The sequence below is a fragment of the Euleptes europaea genome, chromosome 3 (assembly GCF_029931775.1).
Source record: "Euleptes europaea isolate rEulEur1 chromosome 3, rEulEur1.hap1, whole genome shotgun sequence".
Lineage (NCBI taxonomy): Eukaryota > Metazoa > Chordata > Lepidosauria > Squamata > Sphaerodactylidae > Euleptes > Euleptes europaea.
In genome coordinates, this window is record NC_079314.1 from 7,979,170 (window position 1) to 8,006,804 (window position 27,635).

The 27,635-nt window shown below is 47.3% G+C and overlaps 1 protein-coding gene across 1 annotated transcript; it reads left to right on the forward strand.

Annotated features, from left to right (window-relative positions):
* CLIP3 (CAP-Gly domain containing linker protein 3) lies at positions 1 to 27,635 on the forward strand. The gene is made up of 13 exons (XM_056846769.1): positions 1 to 142; positions 12,659 to 12,798; positions 14,119 to 14,212; positions 15,256 to 15,417; positions 18,197 to 18,315; positions 19,226 to 19,462; positions 19,987 to 20,122; positions 21,562 to 21,702; positions 22,717 to 22,851; positions 24,174 to 24,297; positions 24,909 to 24,973; positions 27,154 to 27,226; positions 27,383 to 27,635. Exons 1-13 carry the CDS (start codon positions 7 to 9, stop codon positions 27,435 to 27,437), a joined length of 1,617 nt encoding a protein of 538 aa, XP_056702747.1. The 5' UTR covers positions 1 to 6; the 3' UTR covers positions 27,438 to 27,635.

Sequence of the window (27,635 nt, forward strand, 5' to 3'; positions counted from 1 at the left end):
ACAAGTATGACCAAAGACGACTCAGCAGAGGCCCCGTCCGAAGAGGACCACCAACCTCCGGCGTTCCAGAGCCCTGTTCTGGAGAGGAGGAAGAAGCCCATTGTCCACCCTTCTGCGCCTGCTCCACTCCCCAAAGATTATGGCAAGTCCTTTCCTTTAATGCTGTGGTTTTCAGAGTGTGATGCAGGCTTCTCTAAAGAAGTGTAGACTAGGTGGTGCCTGTGGGCACCACGGCACCCGTGAACACATAGTTTACACATAGTTTAAACATAGTTAAATTGTGGAACTCCCTGCCCCAGGATGTGGTGATGGCTGCCAGGATGTGGTGAAGGCTTTAAGAGGGATGTGGACATGTTCATAGAGGAGAGGGCTATCCATGGCTACTAGTCAAAATGGATACTGGTCATGATGCATACCTATTCTGTCCAGGATCAGAGGACCATGCCTAATATATTAGGTGCTGTGGAACACAGGCAAGATGGTGCTGCTGCACTCATCTTGTATGTGGGCTTCCTAGAGGGCCCTAGTTGGCCACTGTGTGAACAGACTGCTGGCCTTGATGGGCCTGGGACTGATCCAGCAGGGCCTTTCTTATGTTCTTAACACCATTCCTGGTGCATGCAAATTGCTTTCAGAAAGTGGGTGGGGCTAGGTAGGGCTTTCGCCCAGCAGCACTTCTGATTGGTTGTGGAGATAAAGCAGCATCCTGTTTGTGGTTGGCTTCCCCTCCAGAGGAGCCCACAGGCTCAAAAAAGGTTGGGGACCCCAGTGTAGATGGTTACCAGAGGAGCCTTGAGCGGTCCAGTTTGTGCATTGGGTCAAGAGAAGAATAAGTAATGTGCCATTCCCTTGTATGTGGTGTTGAGTACCATCAGAGTCTGGATCATGCACTGGATCCTTGAGGTCATCTCCCGATGCGAGGCTCTCCAGAGGAGTGCTTCAGCTAGTGGAACGGATCCGCAGGATTCCAGCCTCATCTATGCTTTGTGCTTAAATAGTAATCAGAATTTCTGTGCCAAGAAGTACTCAGTTTTGTGTGTCCTGTATAAAGTAAGCAGGCTGGCATCTGTTTCCTTCCTCAGCATAATTTATCCTTCTGCAGGTCTTGGGGGTGGGTCTCCGCCATATGGGGCACGTAACATCTGCCCGTAACCACTGGAAGTGGTGCTTTTTCTGTGAACGGGTTTGAAGTGTTAACTTGGCATTCCCAACACATTTTAAATCCTGTCTTTGCACTATGAAAACTCAAACTGTCCCCTTCTCATACATTAATACAGCAAAGATTCCCAGGTGCTGAACTGTGTGGTGCCAAATTCTAAAACTTTTAATGTGCTTGCACAATTGGCAGAATGCACACATCCCCTACCTAAGAAACATCCCCCTCCCCAATCAGGACAGATGTAGAAGAAGAGATGGTTTTTTCTCTCTGAATAAATAAATACTGCAAGAAGTCTCAAAGCGGCTTATAATCACCTTCCGCCCCTCCTAGGGTTGAAAGGTCCTTCTTTGCCACTGGCAGGAGGTTTTGGGGTGGAGCCTGAGGAGGGCGGGGTTTGGGAAGGGGAGGGACTTCAATGCCATAGAGTCCAATTGGCAAAGCGGCCATTTTTCTCCAGGTGAACTGATCTCTATCGGCTGGAGATCAGTTGTAATAGCAGGAGATCTCCAGCTAGTACCTGGCGGTTGGCAACCCTACCCCCACCCCCCGCAACAACCTTGTGAGGTAGATGGGGCTGAGAGAGTTCGGAGAGAACTGTGACTGGCCCAAGGTCACCCAGCAGGCTTCATGTGTAGGAGTGGGGAATCGGACCTGGTTCTCCAGACTAGAGTCCGCTGCTCTTAACCACTACACCACACTGGCTCTCCTAACAAATGAATAACTTGGAGGGCCAGACCACTGGTGGTATCCACTTCCTGACATACTGATGTTGTCCCGTCCCCCCCCCCCCACATTCCCACGTCATGCTAGCTGCTACTTGTCAACTTTCTACTGGCTTTCTCAATTCTTACAGGCCCCTCTTCCATTACATATGACCCGAAGATTATCCAGCTGTCCTCGACCAGAGCCAGGGCTTTCTCGGCTGTGGCCCCAGCCTGGTGGAACTCTGTGTCTAGGGAGACCCAAGCCCTGGAGGACTTAGCTCAGTACCACAGGGCTTGTAAGGCGGAGATGTTCCACCAAGCCTGACAGTTCTTTATATCACCTGGCCTTCTAAGCAATCACCTATGCTTCCATCTATTATGCATATTTCTGGTCTCCCATTACCACCTACTAAAGTTATTAAAATCACTGAATGTCCAACACCACAGTGGAAGCAACTACTAGCTGCTTGGTAAACTGAATCAGGAGGAACATTAAATGGCACCATAAGTCTATATTTAGTTGTTTTATAATGAAATATAATTAGGGTTGCCAACCTCCAGGTGGTGGCTGGAGGTCTCTCACTATTACAGCTGACCTCCAGGTGACAGAGATCAGTTCACCTGGCTACTTTGCAAGGTGGACTGAATGGCACTGTACCCCACTGAAGTCCTTCCAACCTGGAGCTGGCAACCCTAGGTATAATTTTATTTTATATTGTAATTATTGGGTTTTATATGAATGTGTTTTAATGTATATCGACTGTTGTAAGCTGCCATGAGGCCCGCTTAGGTGGGGAATGGACAGGGTAGAAATTGAATAAAATAAAATAAAATAATACAAGGCCCAGAAAAAAAATCTTATATCGACTACATAGGGTTGCCAACTCGGGGTTAGGAATTTTCTGGTGATTTGGGGGTGGAGCCTGGGGAAGACAGGGTTTGAGTGTAAAGCCCTAATTACTTTTAGCATTCAATTAAGTAATTAAAGTAAGAGGTTAACAATCAAACAGGTCTTTTATTGATCAATAAAAGAGCTGAGCGCACGTGGAAGAAAACTCTTTAAAAAGTGTCAGAGTCTTCCACACAGAACAAAGAAGACAGCATATTTTATAGGTTATTAAACAGACAGCACTAATTACAATTGCATATAACACTTGAGCCAGTGACCGTTAGAAACGTATAAACAGCTATTTGCATGTCCTATGAGGATCTTCTAAAGGCGTTGACTTTAGCTATTGATGAATAACCGAGAGTTAACATTCCATAATGACATTTCTTGTCTTAAATCAAAGCTTCAGCCTTAATTAGAGAGCCTGACTGTATCAAGTGAGAATGATCTCACTTTGCAGCTGACTTGCAAACTGCTTGCTGGGTCAACCTGACCCAGGCCTCACACTAGTGAAATCTTTGACCAAAGATTTCTGCTTTATCCATCATGCATAGTGATTCTAGATCTGTATATAAGAATATATATGTGTGTGTCTCATGCTATGTGAATATACATATATGTGAAAGAATATATGTTTTCCCCATAAACTAAGTTAATAAGGCATTACATGAGAAGGGGAGGTACCTCAGTGGGGTAAAAGAGCATAGAGTCCACTCTCCAAAGGAGCCATTTTTTCCAAGGGAATTGATCTCTCTAGTCTGGAGATCAGCTGTAATTCTGGATAGGGTGGCCAACTCCGGGTTGAGAAATTCCTGGAGATTTGGGGGGGGGGATCATGGGGAAGGTGAGGTTTGAGGAGGGTAAGGATCTCAGCGGGGTACAATGCCAAAGAGTCCTCCCTCCAAAGCCACCATTTTCTCCAGGGGAACTGACCTCTGAAGTCTAGAGATCAGTTGTAATTCTGGGTGTGGTAGCCAACTCCGGATTGAGAAATTATTGAAGATTTGGGAGTGTATTGTGGGGAAGGGGAGATTTGGGGAAGGGAGGGACCTTAGCTGGGTACAATGCCATAGAATCCACCCTCCAAAGCAACCATTTTCTCTAGGGGAACAAATGTCTGTGGTCTGGAGATCCACATGAAAGTTGGTAACCGTAATTCTGGGAGATCCCCAGGCCAACTGGCAACCCTAGCTAAATGGTATTTTTTTTTATTCTACATTTATATGCATGTGCATGACAGACTACTTCCAGGTAACTTCTAGAGAGCCACAGGATGGACTGAAATTTTAATAGCAGCAATTCACATTAACAAAACGTTTTTAAAGGTACCCCAAAAGTGAAAATAGGGTCTGTTGTTTAGCAGAAATTTGTTGGGTATTAGATAGCGAGCGCCTAACAAAATTAGGGTCTGCTATTGGCAAATAGCAACCACTGGATTATAGCTGAAGATAGGGTTGCCATCTCTGGCTTGGGAAATTCCTGGAGATTTGGGGATAGTATCCAGGGAGGGCACAGTTTGAGGAGGTAAGGGAGCTCAGTTGGGATGGTGTGTCACTCTAGGGCTTCTGTTACTTCTACACTCTGTAGTATACCATTGAGTCCGGCATCTGAAGCTACTGTTTCCTCCAGGGAACAGATCTCTGTCACCTGGAGCTCTGTTGTAATTCCAGGAGAACTCCATGCCCCACCCAGAGGTTGGCAGTCCTAGCTGAGGGCCACAGGGCAGGTAATGACCCCAAGGGTAGGACTGGTCACACTTTAGGGCTTGACTAGGGTTGCCAGCTTGGACTGGTCACACTTTAGGGCTTGACTAGGGTTGCCAGCTTGGACTGGTCACACTTTAGGGCTTGACTAGGGTTGCCAGCTTGGACTGGTCACACTTTAGGGCTTGACTAGGGTTGCCAGCTTGGACTGGTCACACTTTAGGGCTTGACTAGGGCTGCCAGCTTGGACTGGTCACACTTTAGGGCTTGACTAGGGTTGCCAGCTTCCATGTGGTGGTTGGAGATATTTTGCTATTACAACTGATTCCCAAGCGACAGAGATCAGTTTACCAGGAGAAAATGTCCGCTTTGGAAGGTGGACTCTATGGCATTATACCCCGTTGAAGTCCCCAACCCCCCCTCCTCAGGCTCCACCCCCCAAAATCTCCAGGTATTTCTCAACCTGGAGCTTGCAAGCCTAGGCTCTACCCTTTCTTCTCTCTGTTTTTGTGGGCTGCAGCCTGGCATGAAAATCAGGTCCTGGGCAGCCCGACTTAGACAAAACCCTTAAAAGGCAGCCCACGTAACGTGGCAAAGGAATTGAGCTATTTGGGGACGCCCGAGTATATGAGGGCTGTGCCGTGGATGCTTGGCCGCGGCCTCCATTGAGTGCTTGCCAGGTTTCCCCCGCAGGCTTTGTGTTTTGTTGGGACACCGAGCACAGGGAGGGCTGGGAAGAAGCCGGGCAGCCAAAGGAGGCTGAGGAGAAGGGAGAGAGTGAATAGCTGGGTGAGAGGAAGCCAAAGGCCTGGGCATGATTTAGGCAAGAAGGCTGAGGAAGGAAGGCCAAGGGAGCAGTTGTGGAAGACTCTGGAGATTGCCATGGAGACGCCAGGGCCCATCTTGGCTACGGAGGGCAGGAGGAGAGCCGATTCAAACGTGTTGCGGCTGACATGGAGGCAGAGTGTGCGCCCAAGGAGCTTGGCCCTCTCTGCCGTTGTTTTTCATTTTAACCTTTCCCCCCCCCCCCAGTGTTTGCGCACGTGTCTTAGGGTTGCCATCCTCCAGGTGGGGCCTGGGGAGCCCCTGGAATTGTGGCTAAGCTCCAGACGACAAGAGATCAGTTCCCCTGGGGGGGAAATGTCTTCTTCGGAGGGTGGGCTCTATGGCGTTGAATCCCAACGGAGCTGTCTCCCCTCCTCAAACCCTTTTGCCCCCCAGGCTCCACCCCCAAATATCCAGGAATTTTCCAACCCAGGGTTGGCAACCCAAGTACACGGCTGATATTCACTCCTTTTCCTGAGTCTCTCACAGTTGAACGTCTGAGTTGGGATTGGGAATGTATGCATCTTGACTGTGGTTGGCATATATCCGAACATTGCCAACTCTGGACTGGGAAATTCTTGGAGATTTGGCGGAGGTGTCTGTGGAGGGGGGTGTCTGGGAAGGGATTTCACCTAAAATCTGTATTATACCCTCAAAGGTATTTGGTTCTGCCCTTCAAAGCTGCTGTTTTCTTCAGGTGAATTGATATACGTAGTCTGGAGATCAGTTGTAATTTCAGGACAACTCCAGGCCACACCTGGAAGTTGGTAACCCAATTACATCCATGTAGACTACCACATACAGTAAGCCAGTGTGGTGCAGCGATTAAAGTGTCAGACTGGGATCTGGGAGAACCAGGTTCGAATCCCTGCTCTGCCATGGAAGCGTGTTGGGCGACCTTGGAGCAGTCACACCCTCTCAATCTAACCCATTTCGCAGGGCTGTTGTGAGGATAAAATGGAGGCTAAGAGAATTAAGTAAGCCAACTTGGATCCCCATTGAGGAGAAAGGTAGGGTAATAATGAAGCAAATGAAGCAAATAAAATATACACGAAGGCTGCAAGTGAGAGGCTCATTTTGAGCTGTTATGTAGGACAATGTATTTTAGGACACAAACAAGGAAGAGCTTTGTGGCACCCTCAAGGCAAACAGATTTGTTGTGAATTTCATGGACTGGCGCCCACTCTGAGGCATGTGGCAAAGTCGGCTGTGGTCCACGGAAGCGTCTGCTACAAGAAATCTGTTTGTCTTTGCCATGTCACACAGGGTTGCCAGCCTCCAGGTGGTGGCTGGAGATCTCCTGCTATTGCAGCTGATCCCCAGGCGACAGAGGTCAGTTCCCCTGGAGAAAATGGCTGCTTTGGAAGGTGGACTCTATGGCATTATAGCTCATTGAAGCCCCTCCCCTCCACAAGCCCTCCCCTCCTCAGGCTCCACCCCCCAAAATCTCCAGGTATTTCCCAACCCTTGTGTAACAAGACTCCTTTTTGTTTCTTCTGCAACAGACTGACATGTGTATACCTCTGGAATATTATGTTTTTCTAACATCGGTCCCTTTTGCCTTTTTAATTCCGTGTTCAGACCCACCAAGCTCTAGAAGAAGTCCAATGGTGAAGGGCACTGTGGTGGGGGGGTGGGATTTGGATTCAGGGCACGATGGAATTTAGTGAATTGTATACTGTATTAATGGATAAGTAGTGCGCTGAACATGTATTTCTTTTTTCTTTTTATATGTATTATTATTATTTTTTCTTTCTTTTTATTTTTTTATTTTTTTGTGTTTATAATAAAAAATTATAAAAAAAATAGAAGAAAAAGGCTAAAACAGGGAACGGAGGGGAGATCAGTTCTGACCAATGAAACAACATGGGGGGTTAAATTCCCTCCACCCACATTGCTAGGGTTGCCAGGTCCCTCTTTGCCACCAGCGGGAGGTTTTTGGAGTGGTGGGGTTTGGGGAGGGGAGGGACTTCAATGCCATAGAATCCAATCGCCAAAGGGCCATGTTCTCCAGGTGAACTGATCTCTATCGGCTGGAGATCAGTTGTAATAGCAGGAGATCTCCAGGTAGTACCTGGAGGTTGGCAGTCCATCTTCAGGTAGTACCTGGAGGTTGGCAGACTACACATTGCAGTCCAGTCCTGCTCCAAACTGGGGTGTGTGGAGTAGGATTGCCAGCTCCGGGTTGGGAAATACCTGGAGATTTTTGGGGTGGAGCCTGAGGAGAGCGGGGTTTGGGGAGGGGAGGGACTTCAATGTCATAGAGTCCACCTTCCAAGGCAGCCATTTTCTGCAGGGGAACTGATCTCTATCTGCTGGAGATCAGTTGTAATAGCAGGACATCTCCAGCTAGTACCTGGAGGTTGGAAATCAAGAGAGCAGCACAAGACAATTCTTTCTATAATGAGAAGACCAAACTATAGCAATTAATGCTATTAAGAATATGTATTGGAAACATACAAAGAACAAAATTCTGGAGCAAAAAAGTATCACATAGGTAATTAAGACCCCAACTTTCAATAAGGGCTTTACAATACAAATATGAGCCCAAATTCTCAATCCTTATTCAGTCTACATAAATAATTTCATAAAGTGCATGAGTGAACCACGGGAACAATACTCAGTCCTTATAGAGTCCGCATGAATAATTTCATAAAGTTCATCAGTACCTGGAGGTTGGCAACCCTACTTGGCATAGTGGCCAATGCAACAAAATTGCTGCCGCAAGAGGCAGAGCCAGCCACAAAATGATTGCCACTGCTTAACTTCAGTGCTGTGGTGGCAATTACTGCCAAAGCAACATTTTAAAAAATCTGCACAGCCAACCAAATCAAAAGCCTTTCTGGGCAAAAAGCCCATCTGGCCCCAGCCACTTCCTAAAATCACTTGGCGGGCACCAGAAAAGGTGTTGGTGGGTGCTAGGCTTGCCAGGCCCCGCAGCTCCACCGGCGGGAGCTTTGCCGGGCCGCGGCAGATGTGCGCACCCGGTGCGACGCGCCTACGTCGCTTCCTACATAGCTCTAGCGATCCCGGCCGAAACTCAATGGCCAGCGGGCAACCCAGTGGATTGGCGGGATTTTACCCGCCGCCACCGGGCACCTGCCAAGCACCCCCTCTGGCCATCGGCGGGGGGTGGGGGTAGGGTTGCCAAATCCAGGTTGGGAAACTCCTGGAGATTAGGTGAGGACAGGGACCTCAGTGGAATGCCATAGAGTTCACCCTCCAAAGCATCCATTTTCCCCAGGGGAACTGATCTCTGTAGTCTGGAGTTGACCAGTCTCACCTGGAGGCTAGCATTCCTAGTGGCCATGGGCACCACGTTGGGGACCCCTGGGTTAGAGCATGCCGAGCTAATAAAAACCCAAGATGTTGTCAGTCTTGCACTGTAAATAGATATTTACATAATTTCAAGATATACACCCTCCAAAAGGAATTAGACTCAGCTGGTTTTGTGGAAGGGAGCCAGGATGTGGATATTTATTTATTTATTTATTTATTTATTGCCTGTCTTTCCTCATGGTTCAGGGCAGCTTACAGTAATAATTAAAACTTTTTCAATTACAATTGATTGCCAGACCGCCAAGATCAGTTCCCCTGGAGAAAACTGCTGCTTTGGAGGGTGGGCTCTATGGCATTATACCCTGCTGAGGTCCCTCGCCTCCCTAAACCCCACCCTTCCTGGGCTCCACCCCCCCCCCCCAAATCTCCAACCCATTTTCCAGCCAAGAGCTGGCAACTCTAGTTAAGAACAAAAAGTAAAATAGCAAATCCCAAATCTCTCAACCCCAAATCTCTCCCCCTCCCGCCCCTCTTAAAAGATGCCTGCCATTCAAAACCCCTTCAAAAGCCTCAGGACGACCTGCTTCCTAAAAACATAGCAGCTTTGGTGACTCAGTGATACAGGCAGAAGCCGTGGGTCGCTGAATGGAGTGATGCTTTAAAAATCCCCCTCCACATCAGCTGCTTTCCCCATCAGTTGATTCTGCACAAAATGCAACAAAATATTTGTGAGAGAAGTGAAGCATCAACAACGGGGGGGGGGGATCTTGCTTTTCAAAATTTGGATTAGCGCCTTCCCCCGTCCCATAAACCAGGATTTGTAGGGTTGCCAGGTCCCTCTTCACCACCAGTGGGAGGTTTTTTGGGTGGAGCCTGAGGAGGGCGAAGCTTGGGGAGGGGAGGGACTTCAATGTCATAGAGTCCAATTGCCAAAGCAGCCATTTTCTCCAGGGGAACTGATCTCTGTCGGCTGGAGATAGCAGGAGATCTCCAGCTAGTAATAGCAGGAGATCTCCAGCTATTACCTGGAGGTTGGCAAATTTAAGGATTTGGGATTTTTATCTCACCATTTAAGTGTTAACTACCCCAGCAGAATGTTGGGACTCCCCACCCTTACGGGTGGTGACTCGCTTAGCATACTGACGAATGGTCCCTTTGCTTTTTAAAAATTAGATTTGAATTTTACACGAAGACATTTCCCCCTGTACTTCTTGCATTGTCTTCAGACCCTGCTTCTTACTTCCCCTCCTAAAAATAACATACAAAAAATGTCTGCATAGTGAGGATCCGTTCACTGCATCTGCCTAGGCTTGCCAACTCTGTGTTGGGAAATTCTTGGAGGTTTTGCGGGAGGACCCAGGGAGGCCAGGGTTTAGGGGAATAGAGGAAACTCAGTGGGGTGTAATGCCTTAGTGTCCACCCTCCAGAGCAGCCACCACCTGGAGGTTGGAGCAACCCAAAACAGCACTATACTACGTTGCTAATGCAAAAAATGGTGAATTTAATTATAGTGAAAAAGTGCAAAATATATACAAATATGTACAAATTGAAGATACAACAGGATACAATGTACAATCCAAAGAAAATGACCATTGAAAGGATATAATAGTCCTAATTATACAGGTCAGTCAATAATACACGTTCCATTCAGGTATTGTTTGAGAAAAAGTCTCTGGTTATTGCAAGATTTACTTTCAGGTTGTAAACGATGTTATGCAACACCAAAGAAGAAAGCCACGGAAGACAGATGTACGGACGTGTCGTCTAGATCGGGACCACGTTTCGCTTATGGCTTCATCAGCTACCAGTAATATGAATATCAAAATCCTAATATCAAAATCCTAACATTTCATAAGGACCGCAAATAGTTGTATGTGGGTCTCAAAAGAACAAATAGTTGTATGTGGATCTCAAAAGAAACTGAAAGTAAATCTTGCAGTAACCAGAGACTTTTTCTCAAACAATACCTGAATGGAACGTGTATTATTGACTGACCTGTATAATTAGGACTATTATATCCTTTCAATGGTCATTTTCTTTGGATTGTACATTGTATCCTGTTGTATCTTCAATTTGTACATATTTGTATATATTTTGCACTTTTTCACTATAATTAAATTCACCATTTTTTTTGCATTAGCAACGTAGTATAGTGCTGTTTTGGGTTGCTCCAATTATCCTTACAGCACTGAGCCTTATTTTTGTGGTGGACCACCTGGAGGTTGGCAACCCTACAGCTGACAAAGTAGGCCATCATCCCTGAACCCCTCTGCTGGAATGCCATTTTGTTTGTCTCTAAAACGCCACAAGATTGTTTTTGCAGCAACAGATTCACTCAGCAACCCCGCTGGAACTGTTCTCCATTCATTTCTGGTCTTCATTACTACCCCTCCCCCCACACCTTCCTGGGTTTGCCTAAATTTGAATGCCCTGCAAAGGACCGCTTCCTTTAAAACCAAATAAATGTATTTATAGTAAGCTTTTCATAACAAGCATATTCTTATGTTGTCTAACAAGCAAGAAGTGTTGGATACACCTCTAAGAAAATAACATGTTTGTGTGTTTGTGTGTGTTTTTAGACCAGAACTGTCAAAAGTGACGCTCGTGATTTGGGATGTGGAAAACATCTCTGTGGCACAATCACTCTTTTGTGGGTTTTGTTGGTGTTGCCCTTGATGGTGCTGAGCACTGTGTCGAACAAGCTGCTTCTCTGGTTCTCATCTCCCTTGTCCCCTTGCCTCCCCCCCCCCCCGTAAAGTTGGGACCTGGAGATCTCCCAGAACTCTAGCTGACCTCCAGACTACAGAGATCAGTTCCCCTGGATAAAACAGCAGCTTTGGAGAGCAAACTCTATGGCATTATGCCTTGTGTAATGTCTCCTGCCTTATTGTATCAATATTCAATCACAATAAAACAGTTGGAAGTTGAAGGTTCAAAGCAGTTTGTTTTATTGGCCAATATGCAAAATGCTGGTGAAAATTGCCTAAAGCGCAGAGCAATTTCCACGCACATCAAAGGATTGCAAGCATGGATATAGACTTTGATGATGGGTGGTTACAGAGGCGTAATACACACATAAGACTGAACTGTCCAATAAACCTTTTGGACGTATAAGCAATTATTTGCATATCCAATAGAAAATGCTCTTCAAGGCGTTCCCTAATGGTTACCGAGGAGATACAAGTTTACATTCTAGGATGACACTTCTTGTCTTAAATCAAAGCTCCAGGCTTAATTAAGAAACCTGACTGTACCATCCAAACACACATCAGAAATAATGATCTCACCTGCAGCTGCCTTGCAAACAGTGTGCAGGTCACTCTGACCCAGTAGTAAATGTCTCTTGACCAAAGAATACAGGTTACCCATAATGCAAAGTGATTCTAGACTTGTACATAAGAATATATATATATGTGTGTGTGTGTTATGCTATGTAAATATGCATATATGTGACCGCATATATGTTTTCCCTATAAACTAAGTTACTAAGGCACTACACTTGCTGAGGTGCCTCTGCTCCCCAAACCCTGCCTTCCCCAGGCTCTACCCACAAATGTCCAAGAATTCCCCAACCCAGAATAGATAGGGTTGCCAACCTCCAGGTGGTGGCTGGAGACCTCCCACTATTACATCTGATCTCCAGGCGACAGAGATCAGTCCACCTGGAGAAAATGGCCACTTTGGAAGGTGGACTGTATGGTATTATACCCCATTGAAGTCCTTCCTCAAACCCCGCCCTCCTCAGGCTTCACCCCCCAAATCTCCAGCTATTTCCCAATCCGGAGCTGGTAACTCTAAGAATAGACAACCCTACCCATTCCGCTCCCACAAAAAAAACAGGGCTTAATTTCATAGAATCATAGAGTTGGAAGGGACCACCAGGGCCATCAAGTCCAACGCCCTGCACAATGCAGAAAATTCACAACTACCTCCCCCCTCCACACCCCTAGTGACCAGAAGATGGCCAGCACCCAAATTTGTAATCTTGGTTTCCAAGTTCAGTTCTTAAAGACAGGGAAGTTATTAAGAGTGTCTGATCATGTGCAGAGTGCTTTTGCCTCAACATTTTCTTATCTTCTTCTTTTCCTTGCTGTTGCAGCTTTCACATTTTTTGATCCCAATGATCCGGCATGTCAAGAAATCCTGTATGACCCCATCACCACGGTCCCTGAGCTGTTTGCGATCATCCGCCAATGGGTTCCCCAGGTCCAACACAAGATCGACATAATTGGCAATGAGGTGAGTGGCAGGGAGTTGCTTCTAAGGTTGCCAACCTCCAGGTGGTGCCTGAAGTTCTCCTGGAATTACAACTGATCTCCAACTAACAGAGTTCTCCTGGAGAAAATGGCAGCTTCAGAGGGTGGACTCTATGGCATCCCATCCATGCTGAGCTTCTGCCTGTCCCCAGATTCCACCTTTCCCTGGCTCCACCCCCAAATCTCCAGGAATTTCCCAACCCAGAGTTGGCAACCTTGCCAGCTCTCCGCTCCCAAGAGGGGCATTGAGGGCAGGGTTGCCAGCCATGAGTACCACTGCACAACCCCCAAGTGTGGGAATAACCCTTCTGTAAGATTCAGTGGTAATTTCTTCTACTGGACTGAATTTTGATTCCCAACTGAGCACATGAGTTTGCCTTAGTCTGAATCTATCCATTGGTCTATCAACATCAGCCTTCTGACTGGCAGTCGGTCTCCGAGGTCACAGGCTTTCCCATCGTCTCCTACCTGATCCTTTCAATTGGAAATGCTGGGAACCTTCTGCATACAAAGCAGAGGCTCTACCCCTGAGCCAAGTCAGGAACTTTCTGCCCGCAGAGAAGCAGCAGCAGAGAAGAGCTTGATTTGACACCCTCAGAGAAATCTAAAAGGCATAACCTGTTTCTACCCCAAAATTATTAATTTGTATTTTTTTAATTGTTTGAGCTTCAATTTTTTAAATTAAGCCATATCTACATTAAGTATAACTGCAAATATTCCGTATATGACTAATTGCTTATAACAAACCGTTTAAGAACCCGTTTCAACTGTCATAACAAAGCTCAAAATTCTTGTAACCTTTGCTATATCTTGGGATTTCTGCAACTGAGTTAATTTTAATAGCTTTCACATTTCTTTTGCTTTATTTAACAAATCTTTTTTTTGTGGTCTTCACATTGATTTCCTGACTTTTGCAAAAAAACAAAACAACAATCTTGCTACAGTCAGCAAATATAAAACCATGCTTTGGTATGGTTTTGGAACAGACAGTTTTTCTCAAATTTATATCAAAAGCCAAAGACGTGGCTTTTGGTCTTTGCTCTGCCCCAGGGGTGGCAAACTCATTTATTATGAGGGCTGTACATGACATAAATGTCACTTGGTCATGCTGTGCCATGCCTCACCAGCCCAGATTGGGAGCAGGTGTGCGTGTGGGGCTGCCTCGACTGGCTCGCGGGCTGGATAAGAGCTTTCAAAGGGCCAGATCCGGCCTGCGGGCAGTATGTTTGACACCCCTGGTCTATCCAAAAGTTATCAGCTGTTCCTTTGACTCATTTCTCTCCTGGTATATTGCCTTCTTCAGATCTTGAAGCGTGGCTGCCACGTCAATGACCGGGATGGCCTGACTGATATGACCTTACTTCACTACGCTTGCAAAGCGGGAGCACATGGTGTTGGTAAGTGGGTGGAGAGGGGTGTTCGAATTCTAGGAGGTGGCATGCACCTGGACTTCTTGGCCAAATCTCTCAGTACACCTGCTTTTATCTTTCATCTTGGTCCAGTTTCGAAACCGCCTGGTTTCTTTAAAGCAGACATTCCCAACCTTTTTGAGCCTGGGGCACCACTGGAATTTTGAGCGGGGATGGTGAGCCTCCACTCCACAGTGGTGGCGGCCACAGAAGGCAAAGCCAAACCCAAAATGGCTGCTGCAGGAGGCCGAGCCAAATGTGATACTTCCCTCCTTGATTTGCGAAAGAATCACAGAAGGGGAATAAAAAGAAATGAAGGAAATCCCAAGGGGATGAAGAAAAAGAAGAAAAAGAGTTGGTTTTTATATCCCACTTTTCTCTACCTTTAAGGAGTCTCAAAGCAGCTTACAATCGCCTCCCCCCCAATAGGCACCTTGTGAGGTAGGTGGGGCTGAGAGGGTTCACAGAGAACTATGACTAGCCCAAGGTCACCCAGCAGGCTTCATGTAGAGGAGTGGAGAATCAAACCTGGTTCACCAGGTTAGAGTCCGCCGCTCATGTGGAAGAGTGGGGAATCAAACCCGGTTCTCCAGATTAGAGTCTGCTGCTCTTAACCACTACACCACGCTGGCTCGAAGGGAAAAGAAAAGAGGCAATAAAAAGGACAGCATGAAGGGGAAATAGAACTACGCACCGACTTAGGAAAGCACAGACGCTTATCCGTCCACCTGATCCTATAGTGGCTGTGCAGAGGAAAACCCTTTAATTTGACTGAGGCTGGCTAATAAAAAGCCCTGCCTTGCAATGGCCCTGCCTACTTTCTGAAGAGCTCGGTGGGTGCCAGCGAAAGTACTGGCGGGCGCCATGGTGCCCATGGCGCCGCGTTGCGGAACCCTGCTTTAAATTGTCTTTGTTCTGGGCTGTTTCTGGTGAACTGCAGTGTCTCTCTAGGGACTGTTCGTTCTGTTCTGGGAAGGGGTGGCTTCTTCTAACCACGCGGCTTTTACTTCCTTTCCCTACCGCTTGCCCAGGTGACCCAGCCGCTGCTGTGCGTCTCTCCAACCAGCTGCTGGCCTTGGGCGCAGATGTGACCCTCCGCAGCCGCTGGACTAACATGAACGCCCTCCATTATGCTGCCTATTTTGATGTCCCAGAACTCATCCGGATTCTTCTGAAGGCCTCCAAGCCAAAAGGTGAGGGGCAGGTGGAGCCTTTCACAATGTAAGCGGGACTTCACTGTACTAATAACTGTGAGACGTTATGCACTGGGTAACAGGGTGGTCTATTTATTGATTACATTGTTTGCATATAGTTTAAAGTGTTCTGTTCCCTGCAGAACCACCCTTTTAGGGTTGCCAGCTCCGTGTTGGGAAATATCTGGAGATTTTGAGGGTGGAGCCTGAGGCGGGCGGGGTTTGGGGAGGGGAGGGACTTCAATGGGGTATAATACCATAGAGCCCACCTTCCAAAACAGCCATTTTCTCCAGGTGAACTCTGTCGCCTGGAGATCAATTGTAATCCCGGGAGATCTTCAGCCACCACCTGGAGGTTGACAACCCTATGCCCTTTGCATAGGGTTGCCAACCTCCAAGTACTAGCTGGAGATCTCCTGCTATTACAGCTGATCTCCCTCCGCAGGCACAGATAGCGCTGTCTTCCTAGGCTGGAGAGACGCGCCTCCCAGAGTGCGGGAGATAGCGCGGGAGATCTGGACGCCACACATAGGAGTAGGAACCAGTGCAGGTCCATTTACTTCTTCTATACAGAGGCTTTTATGCCCTTCTTCATAAGGGGGGGGGGGCAATTTACCCACATAAATAATATATCAAATTAAAAACAGGAAGACCAACTAGCTGAAGAAGCTTCAAAACGCCCACCAACCTAGAGGTGACATCCAGGTTGGACTTTGCTTTGCGTTTCCCTCCTGAATCGGTGGTGTCATCTGTCCCATGGAGAGTTCCGGGAACTCTTCCCTATCTCCCGCGATCCGGGAGATTCTTCCCTATCTCCCATGCTCTGGGAGGCGCGTCTCTCCAGCCTAGAAAGACAGCGCTATCCGTGCCTGCGAGCGGTGGGCTTTCCAGTCTTGCGGCTTTGCTGCTCCGTGAGTATTGCTGCTCTTCACCGCAGCGTGTGTGGAGCCTTCTGCGGCTCCTGTTTCCACCGGACTATCACGCCTGGATCTTGGCCGCGGGACCTTGTTCTGTTCTTCGCAGCTTTTACTGGCTGTAGCCAGTGTGAGAGAGACTGTTCACGACATTACTATATGTGGACATTACTTTGTTTATTTTGAGATATTTCTTTATGCCTTTTTGCACTTGTGCTGGGATTTTGCATTTATTGAATTTAGATAACAATGGTTTCTGTGTGAATTTAACACAGTTCATTTAACATTTGTTTCATACTGAATATAGCACATGATACAATGAACACAATTGTGGTTTGTGGAATTTTGAATTTATGTAACAGAGGAATTGAAAGTGGAGCCTACGTGCTGGTTGTTGTTGCACCTAGATGTTGGCAACCCTACCATCTGTCTGCCCTGCCTTCCTCTGTGCCTGAGGCATTGAAAGAACCTCTGCCCAGGGGGAGGACTGTAACATGTCTCACCTGAGACATGTTATGTGCGAGTTTTTTAGCGCTCTTTTATTGTACTCTAATATTTGTTTAATGCAATTTTTAGTGCAAGCCCCTGTGCGTCCTGCTTTGTGAGAAAAAGGGGGAATAAAAGCATTTTATATAAAGACAATTTTTTCTTTAAAAAAAGAAAGAAATCAGCTTCTAGTCCTCAGTGAAGAAAGGGTTGTAAATGTACAAGAGTTCTAATTAAGCTATGCAATGGTTCCCCTTTTGAAGGAAGTTATAGCTGATGCTGAGACTGAAGCAGACGGCTGCGTTCTCCTTGCTGTCTCGAGGGAATTCATTCACCTCCCTTGGCAACCCCAGTGGTTGCGCTGCAACCGTACGTAAGAGCTGCTTGCAAGCTTCAGCTCTCTCTGCAGTGTTCGAGTCCTTGGAGGGAAAGGAGAGCTTGCACTGAGCCATCCTTGCCCTAGAAGCTGCTGGCTAAGGGAGAGCTCAGCTCTGAAATGCTGGAGGTTCTGACACACTGCAGAGATCTTCACGGTGCAGCGGCTGGAATGCCAGACTGGGGCATGTAATGCAACCCTCAACCAGAAAACTTGCAATAAGTTGCTGGGGAGAACGGGAAGATGTGTGGGGTCGATTGGCTTTGCACTGCTTTTCTTTGGATTTGACTCCTCCCCCCAAAAAAACAAAGAGCTTAGTGAATTTCTAAATCCATTGGGGTTATAAAAATGTTTGACATAAATTGATCTTGGTGCGTCAGCATTGATTATGTTTCTTGTGCTATATTTATTGGGAGCAACCCTCTTCTTGGATGATTTCTTAGGGGAGAGAAGCACTCTGCACATCCCCAAAGTGCTAAAATATGTTCTTTAGTATTACTTCCCAAGTTCCTTACCCAGTGAGCTTCATGTCTGAGTAGAGATTTGAACCCAGGCCTCCTTGGTCCTGTTAGACCCACTACACAACACTGGCCTTCAGTCTTGAGAACCTTAGGCTCCTGGACTAGTGCTGCTCCAGCGCTGCCTGCTTGCTTCCAACCTGCTCAACCTGTATATTTGTTTATTAATATTAGGTGGAAACCACTGGTTCTGAGAACTAAGCCCTCACAAGGAAACCAGCAAACGTTTCTGTGTGGCTTCCTACCACACCAGGTCATACCTGAATCTCATCATTCCTGCATCTCTACTAACACCAGATTGTCCCCCGGTCCATTCCCACAATTCATTTGTTGGGCTCTCTTCTTACCTTGTCTTCAAGGCAAGCTCTCTGGGCAAGGACATCCATGATTCTTACTGAACCTAGCACACTGTGAGTGTGAAAGGCAATGAGTAGTTACAATCTGATTTTCATACCTACTCAACCTATGTGTTCTTTCCCCTTAAGTTCTCAACTCGACATGTAGTGATTTCAACCACGGGACAGCTCTGCACATTGCTGCTTCGAATCTATGTCTGGGGGCTGTTAAGTGTCTCCTGGAACATGGTGCCAACCCCGCTGTCAGGGTGAGAAAAGGACGGGGCGCGGAGTAGCAAGAGGTGGGAGGGGGCGGGCATATCATTGGGGAGGCGGAAAGTCCAGATTTCTAGATCGTCTTGGAACTTAAAATGTTCAGAGCCCTGTCTTTTATTGGACCAAATGGGTGGTTGAAAGTACCGTCAAGTCACAGCGGACTTATAGCGACCATGTATGGCTTTAAAGGCAAGAGACATTCAGAGATGGTTTGCCATTGCCTGCCTCTGAGTAGCAACCCTGGACTTCCTGGGTGGTCTCCCATCCAATTACTAGCCAGAGCCAACCCTGCTTAGGTCCTAAATAAAACCATCTTCAGCTGCCTCTTAAACGTTGAAAGCAGTGGGGGGAGGTACACCTCCCTGAGGAGGTTGTTCCATAATCGTGGGGCTGCCACCGAGAAGGCCCTCTCATGTGTACCCATAAACCAAGCTTCTTTGATTGATGGGACAGTCAGGAGGGCTTCTCCCTGTAATCTCAGTTCCCGAGCAGGAACGTATGAAGAAGACAGATACCCTGGTCCCAAGCCATGCAGAACTTCAAAGGTCAAAACCAACACCTTGAATTAGGTTCAGGAGTGGACCCGTAGCCAGTGTCACTGCTGTAATATCAGGGTCGCATGCTTCCAAAAGCTGGCCCCAACCAACAGTCCAGCAGTAGTATTCTGTGCTAGCGACAGCTTCTGAACAGTCTTCAAGGGTAGCCCCATGTATAAGTCGGGATCCTTCAAGTACAGATGCCAAGGATTGAACCTGAGACCTTCTTCATGCTAGGCAGGTGCTTTACCACTGAGCCACGGGGCCTCCCATTAATGGGCAGTGTTGGGAACAACATCTCCTGGGACATCTCTTGGTTCTCCCCCCCAGTCCAATGACCTCCCCGTGTCAATCCTGTTTCTAACAGAACAGCAAAGGTCAGGCCCCAGCTGACGTTGTGCCAGACCCGATGGACATGACCTTGGACAAGGCCGAGGCCGCCATGATTGCCAAGGAGCTGAAGCAGCTGCTGCTGGATGCTGTGCCCCTGAGCTGCAACCTCCCCAAGGTCACGCTGCCCAATTACGACAACATCCCCGGCAACCTCATGCTGATCTCTCTCGGCCTCAAGCTCGGCGACCCCGTCATCGTGGACGGGCAGAAAGTGAGGATGAGGCCGGATTCTGACCAGAATTACTCCAGCGCGGTGGCCCAAGAGGGCTGGGGGTGACTTAGTGGCTGCTGCTGCCCCGGTGTGACTCTAACCCAGGGGTCTCCAACCTTTTTGAGCTTGTGGGCACCTTAGGAATTTTGAGAGGGGGTGGGTAGGTGCTACCCCAAAATGGCTGCCACAGGAGGTCTAGCCACATTCTGAAAAGCTGCCTCAGGAGGTGGAGCCAAATGGCATATCTCCTTTCTCACACCTTCTGGGAAGAAGGAAATCCCGAAGGGGCAATGGAAGGACACACTCACTAAGGAGAGCTCAGATGTTTTCTGGTTCTCCTCATCCTCCGGGGGGGAATCCTTTCATTTGAATGAGGGCAGCCCCATAACAAGCTGTAACTTACAATGGCCCTGCCCAATTTCTCAACAGTTTGGCAGGCACCAAGGGAAGTACTGCCTGGCACTGTGGCATTCAGGGGCACCATGTTGGGCAATGATGCTCTAAACCTTTGTCCAACTCTGCAGGTGGGTACTTTGCGATTCTGTGGCACGACAGAGTTTGCCAGCGGCCAGTGGGTTGGTGTGGAGCTGGATGAGCCAGACGGCAAGAACGATGGCAGCGTGGGAGGAATCCGCTACTTTATCTGCCCTCCAAAGCACGGTAGGAGGACACTCTTCGTGGGCGGCTGTCTGCGCTCGATTCAGCAACCGAAAGGCAAACTCTATATTTGGGATTTTTAGGAAAGGGACTGGAAGTAAAATCGCCAATATTACAATGCCACTGTGTAGATATATGGTGTGGCCTTATTTGGAATACAGTGTACAGTTCTGGTCACCTTGTCTCAAAAAGGACATGGCATAGCTGGAAAAAGTACCAAAGAGGGCAACCAAGATGATGAAAGGTTTGGAGCACCTTCCTTATGAGGAAAGGCTGAAGAGTCTGGGACTTTTCAGTTTAGAAAAGAGACGACTATGAAAAGAGACGACATGAAAGAAGTTTATAAAATTTTCCAGGGTGAGAGAGAGTTGTCAAAGTCCTTTTATGCATGGCTGTTTCTCTCACTGTCACCCCTCCGACGACTTCGGGCGTTTGTGTTGATTATGCCTGCCGTTTTCGACAATCAGAGGTCGCCTCGCTCTCCCCCTGCCTTTCCCTGAGTTCTGCCCATGTTTTCAAATTCAAGATAAAAAAGTGAAAACGTGGCAAAACATGGGGAAATTCAGGGGGAGAGAGAGAGAGACGACCTCTGACGGTTGGAAATGGCAGGCATAATCAACACAAAGGCCCGAAGTCGTCAGAGGGGTGACAGTGAGGGAAACAGCCATGCATAAAAGGCCAAAGAGAAATTTTTCTCCCTCTCCCAAAGTACTAGAACCTGCGGCATCCAATGAAGCTGATGGGCAGCAGATTCATGACAAACAAAAGGAAATACTTCTTTATACAATGAGTGATTAAAATGTGGAATTTGCTGCCAGGGGATGTAGTGACGACCGCAGGCATAGAAGGCTTTAAAAGGGAATCAGACAGATTTGTGGAGGAGAGGTCTGTCAGTGGCCATGGTGACTAAAGGGAACCTCCATGTTCAGAGGTAAGTCAGCCTCTGAATCCCAGTTTCAGGAGATAACTTCAGGGAAAGGCCTCGGCCTCTATGCCCTCCAGAGGAACTGGCTGTCCACTTTGTGAGACAAGATGCTGGACTAGGATGGACTGCTGGTCTGACCCAGCGGGGCTCTTCTGACGTTCTTATGAAGGCCTCAGCCTCTGTTCCCTGTTGTTAACCCTTCAGAGGAACTGGTTGGCCACTCTTGTGAGGCAGGATGCTGGACTAGATGGACCACTGGTCTGATCCAGCAGGGCTCTGCTTATGTTCTTGTCCTCTATGCCTGTTGCTGGACCTCCAGAGGAACTGGTTGACCACTGTGTAAGACAGGATACTGGACCGGTCTGATCCAGCAGGGCTCTTCTGATGTTCTTGTGTCCTTAAATTCTGTCTCCTTCCTACCAAAGCAAACAAGAGACATAACATCTGCAGAAATGTACAGTTTGCATGATTCTCATCAGGCCCTGTTGCTGTTCTTTTGTCTTCTTTGCCTCTTCAGGTGTCTTTGCTTCCGTGTCCAAGATCACCAAAGCCACTGACCAGACACCTTCTTCGGTCACCTCAACCCCACGAACCCCCCGTGTGGACTTCTCCCGCATGACTGCAAAGGGCCGCAAAGAGAAGGACAAGGACAAGAAAGGTGTGTGTGTGTGTGTGTGTGTGTGTGTGTGTGTGTGTATGTGTGTGGGCTTTGGGCATAGAAATGGGAGCCAGGATTCCTCCCAGCTCACAGAGGAGCTGAAGAAGCAGGGTGGAAAAAATGGAGTTGAAGAAGAAGAGTTGGTTTTTATATACCGACTTTCTTTACCACTTAAGGAAGAATCAAACCGGCTTACAATCGCCTTCCCTTTCCTTCCCCTCCCCACAACAGACACCCTGTGAGGTAGGTGGGGCTGAGAGAGCTCTATCAGAGCTGTGACTAGCCCAAGGTCACCCAGCTGGCTTCATGTGTAGGAGTGGGGAAACCAATCCTGTTCTCCAGATTAGCATCCACCGCTCATGTGGAGGAGTGGGGAATCAAACCCTGTTCTCCAGATCAAAATCCACCGCTCCAAACCACCACTCTTAACCATTACACCATTCTGGCTCTAGGGAAAGAAGTTCTAGGGAAAGAAGAGGGAAGGGTCCCAGCAAGCTATCCATCAAATAATTATATGAATACCCCCATATTTTAGATCAAAGAATCACAGAATTATAGAGATGGAACGTGTTTTATAAGCTAAGACAATCCACATTCCTTCTCAAAGTGGAAAATCCTCGAGCTAGAGCTAAGGGCCAGTGTGGTATAGGGGTCACGGTGTCAGGCGAGGAGCTGAGAGACCTGGCTTCAAAACTCCACTCAGCCACAAAGTGGGTATCCTTGGGCCAGCCATTTTCTCTCAGCCGAGGAAACCTCACAGGATTGTTGAGAGGATCAAATGGGAAGAGAGAATCACATGAGCTCCTTAGGATATAAATGTGCTAGATAGGCATCCCTCACCAGCTACCAATGAGGGACAGCCTGCCGCTCTCCTAGGTAATAGGTTCCACTGTCAAACTGCTCTTGCAGTTAAGAAATTTCTCCTAATATTTGACCAAAGTCTTCCCTCCTGGGCAAGCAGAGAACAGTTATTTGCCCTAGATCTCATTTCCTTTCCTCCCTCCCTTCCCCCAGCTCTCAGGAAGAAGTCCCTGTCGGTTGGGAGCCTAGACCGTGAAGGGTTGAAGATCGAGATTGGGGACCAGGTCCTTGTGGCTGGTCAGAAACAGGGTGTCATCCGCTTTTATGGGAAGACGGACTTTGCACCAGGTAAGAAAGGACAGTGGGACTGGGTATCCACGTACCTAGCAGGTGTTAGGCTACTGGCTGAGAAGTGGGATGGACCTGACAGAGTGGATTATGATTGCTACTTTTGAGTGCTGGATCTGGAAGTCCTGCCCCTGCCATGGACTCATTTTTGTGGTTTGGGGCAAGTCCTTCTTCTTTCCACTTGCCTAAAACAGGAGTAGTAGTGGCCTACCTCACAGGGGTTGGTGTGAGGTAAAAATATGGTTGAGATTTCTAAACATTCTACAAAATGAAAGTTACCATTTTAAGCATACTAATTTGGGATAAAGTCCCCATTTAAATCTAAGGGACATAATTCTGAGTTTACATATTCAGGATTGCTATGCAAGGACTATTGTTACCCTAAATAGGCTATCTCCACTTTAGTTGGGCCAATTAGCTGAGGAGACAGAGGTAATGAGAGGCTGGGATCTGTAACCTGTGTGTAACAGGATCAGTCCTGGGGACAACTCTCAAATAAGCAGGCTGTTCTACAAACCAAAAGGGCTTTTATTAACAAATGAAATATAAAAACATATATCTTTCAAGCAGTGGGCATACACATGTGAATCATACAAGAACTAAGAAAGGGAAAGGGTGAAAAACTGGAATAGTTCAGGGATGGGTGATATTTACCAGTCCAGAAGAGACGTCCATAGAAAGCAGCATGGAGGAGGGACACAGCCAGCGTTTCTGGGAGCAAAAAAAAGGAGCCCTCACGCAAGTGGGGGTGTATGCACGGATCCAGGACACACACTATGAATGGCCAAAAGACCAATATTTATACCTCAAAATGGGTCCTGAGGTGGTATGAGGTAAGCTGACAGGAATGCCAAAGAATTGATTGCTTTTCTGGGGTTCAAACAAAAGATAGGAGAGGCTTGATGAGTCGTCAGGACCCAAGAGAGAGTCTGGACTATTCTCCTGAAAACTGATTGATGGCTGGGATGGGTGCAGATAGGGTAAGAGATGGTCTGCTTGGAGCTCTGATTAAATCACCTTAGGGTGACACAATGGTGATCTCTATGGCATTGTACCCCACAGAGGTCCCTGTCTTCCCCAGTCTCCATCCCCAAATCTCCAGGAGTTTCCCAACCTGGATCTGGCAGCCCCACCTCCCACCAGTCACCGGGGGGCAGGGGAGAACCTGGCAACCCTAAATCCCTACTGAGCTTCTCCCATCCCCAAGTTCTACTCTCTCCTGACACTGCCCTATGACTAATGTCTGTCTCTTCCTTTGCAGAGATTGGACTGCAAATATTCTGACAATTTTGAGCCCTTTCCTTCTTTTCATCTCTTCCTAGGCTACTGGTTTGGTATTGAACTTGACAAACCCACTGGCAAGCACGATGGCTCCGTCTTTGGTGTTCGGTACTTCACTTGCCCCCCGAAGCATGGGGTCTTTGCTCCTCCCTCCAGAGTCCAGAGGTGGGTTGGGTCATTTTGCATGCTGAGAATGTGTGTAGTAGGAATGTGTGTCTATAAACATGTGCAGAGTTTATTCTGAGTAATCCACAAATATGCCACACGTATGAGTTTAAATTGCAAGGCCTGTAGGTAGGAGAGGCTCAACTCTTGAGAGCAAATGTAGGGCAAATTTGGGCCAGTTGTTCTTTCTCAAACACAGCCGCACCTACCTCACAGGGTTCTCTCCAGATAATGGAGAGAGGGAGGGTCATGCATACTGCCCTGGGCTCTAACGTTGTGATAACCTAGACATCAGGTAAAGGCCAGCTTGTTCATTTGCAGTTTTAACACTGAAATAATGTACTGTTCCTTTTAAACTGATACTGTGTTTTTTTCTTGCGGGTTCTAGTTTATTATATTAATCTGTGTTGTTGTTTTTCTTATTCTTAATCTGCAAACAGCCTTGGACGTTATTTTAATAGACGGGGTAAAAAAATCCCTCTTAATAAATCATTATACTCTTCATAATAATGACACAAGCCCAGACCCAAGGCGGGTGGCCATGAAATCTATTTTTAAAGTCCATGATGCCTGGAGATTGTGAATTAATGGTGTCTTTCTCTCTTCTGCAGAACTGGAGGCCCCAAGGATTCCCAGGGGGACGGCACTTCGGCAAAGAAGGTTCACCAAGTCACTAGTAGGTACACTCTGGATTTTCTTCGCCATTATTTTTTCCTTCCTTCCTTTTCGGCAATGATACATCTGCAGGGCTGACCACTGGCAGGAGTCTTCCGCCTTTCCAAGCGATGTGATGAGCAGAAATTCAGCAGGTGAATCTTTTATTCAGAACACAGAGGCAGTGCTCGGGGGGGGCGCTTCACCTGCTGAATTGCTGTGAAAGAGACAAGAGCCTTCAAGGGGGGAAAAACTAAAAACTTGACAACCTGCAGATGAATTGGGTGTTGCAAGTTAGAAGGAGGATGTTCTATCACTGGGGGGAAATTTTTCATTTTAGCAGAATATCATTTTGAATTTTTGCAAGTTTAGTTGGTTTAGGAGAGATATCCCTGACGGGGGCAAATGTGTTTAATCTCTTAAGAGTGGTGTGCAGAATCTCTTCTCCCTTTGGACTCCCTTCCAGTGGTTGGAAAGGTGTGAAGAGCGGGGGAGAGAGAGAGATTTAGGCTTGGGTTCATAAGAACATAAAAACATAAGAAAAGCCCTGCTGGATCAGTCCCAGGCCCATCAAGTCCAGCAGTCTGTTCACACAGTGGCCAACCAGGTGTCTCTAGGAAGCCCACAAGCAAGATGACTGCAGCAGCAGCATCCTGCCTGTGTTCCTCATCACCTAATATAGTAGGCATGCTCCTCTGATCCTGGAGAGAATGTGCATTTAGTGTCCATTTTGACTAGTAGCCATGGATAGCCCTCTCCTCCATGAACATGTCCACTCCCCTCTTAAAGCCTTCCAAGTTGACAGCCATCACCGTATCCTAGGGCAGGGAGTTCCACAATTTCACAGGCATCCTTCATATAAAGATAATATCAGGTAGGTAGCCATGTTAGTCTGTGGGAGCAGAAAATTTTTTGAGCCCAGAAACACCTTCAAAACCAGGCAAATTTTCCAGGTTATTAGGTTTTGTGACAAAGTGAACTTTCATTCATGAAAGCTTATACCCTGGAAAATATTATGGGTCTTTAAGGTGTTGTTGGTTGTTGTTTTTTAAGCTGATTCATTGCAACCCCATAGGGTTTTCAAGGCAAGAGATATTCAGAGGTGGTTTGCCATTGCTTGCCTCCGCATCACACCCCTGGTATTCCTTGAAGATCCCCCATCCAAATACTTGCCAGCATCGAGACTGAGAGTGTGTGACTGGCCCAAGGTCACCCAGCAAGTTTCCATGGCACAGTGGGGATTCGAAGCTGGGTTTCCCAGATCCGAGTCTGACACTTTAACCACTACACCATGCTGGCTCTCCTTTCAGGTGTTACTAGACTCAAATTGTATTCCTTCACATAAATAACTCCCTGAAAAATGAACAACTAGATTTGAGTCCATCTTAGAGACCAAATAGATTTTGAGGAAATAAGCTTTCAAGAGTCAATGCTGTCTTTGTCAAAAACCATCCCTGAAAATAGAAAATGAAGCTGCCTTATACTGAATCAGATCATCTGTCCATCAAAGTCAGTATTGTCTGTTCAGACTGGTAGCTCTCCAGGATCTCAGGCAGAGGTCTTTCACATCACTTACCACTTGATCCTTTTACCTGGAGATGCCAGGGATTGAACCTGAGAACTTCTACATGCCAAGCAGCTGTTCTGTCATTGAGCCTTCAGAAAGGTTCTACACCCCCCCCCCCCAATTGCTCTGCTGTTCTTTAGTTGCTTTTGGCATAGAGCTTTTCCGCATTCTCATTTTCCTGGCTTGTAAGTTTCTGTTTTTTTGGGGGGAGGGGGTGTCCGTTCCACACGTGTTTTGCTCCCTCTACTGGCCGATTTGATATTACACCGGTTTATGTCCCGCGTACCTCCCAGCAGATTTAAACTGCAGGTTTTTATGCCGGACATAAACCAGGGTAATATTGAATCGACCACTAGAGGGAACAAAGCATGTGCAGAACAGACACCCCACCCCAAGAAACAGGAACTTACAAGAGAGGAAAATGAAAATGCGGAGGAGCCTCTATGGAAACATATCAAAATGTGAACTTCTACAGTCTTACACTTGAAATCAGAAGTGATGCAGTCTATTCTGCCTCCTCATTCTTTTGCATGGAGACAAGGCTGATCAAGGTTGGGAAGCATCATTCGCTGAGTTTGCACCCTTCTGGATTTACTAAATGATTTCCACACCCACATCTTTTCTCTCTCCGACAGTTTCACAGCCAAAGCGCAACTTCACGGCAGTCAGAACCCCCAAAGACATCACGTCGGAAAACTCCATCTCTAGGTAAACAAAGGCTTGGGGCAATCCCACCTTCCTTCAAAACTCAGGACTGGCCAACCTTCCCCTTTCTGTTTTGGAGCCGGCCGCTTCCTGCCTGCCCTCCTCCTTCACTGCTATTGGTAAAAGGAATGTCTCCCCCCTTTTCTTTTCTTTCTGCAGGTTACTTTTCTGCTGCTGGTTCCCGTGGATGCTGCGGGCAGAAATGCAGTCGTAAAAATCCCGGAGAGCCCTCTTTCTCCTCCTCTTCCTCCTCTTCCTCCGCTGTCCCTCGGCTCTTCTAGTAATCAAAGACTGCTCTTCAGTTTGTTCGCTCACCTCTCCTTCCCTGATTGCTGTTCTAGTGAACCCCAGTGCCTTGTTACGACATATTAACACCATCCTTCCAGTAGTTTGTGAGGAAAGTGATACTGGT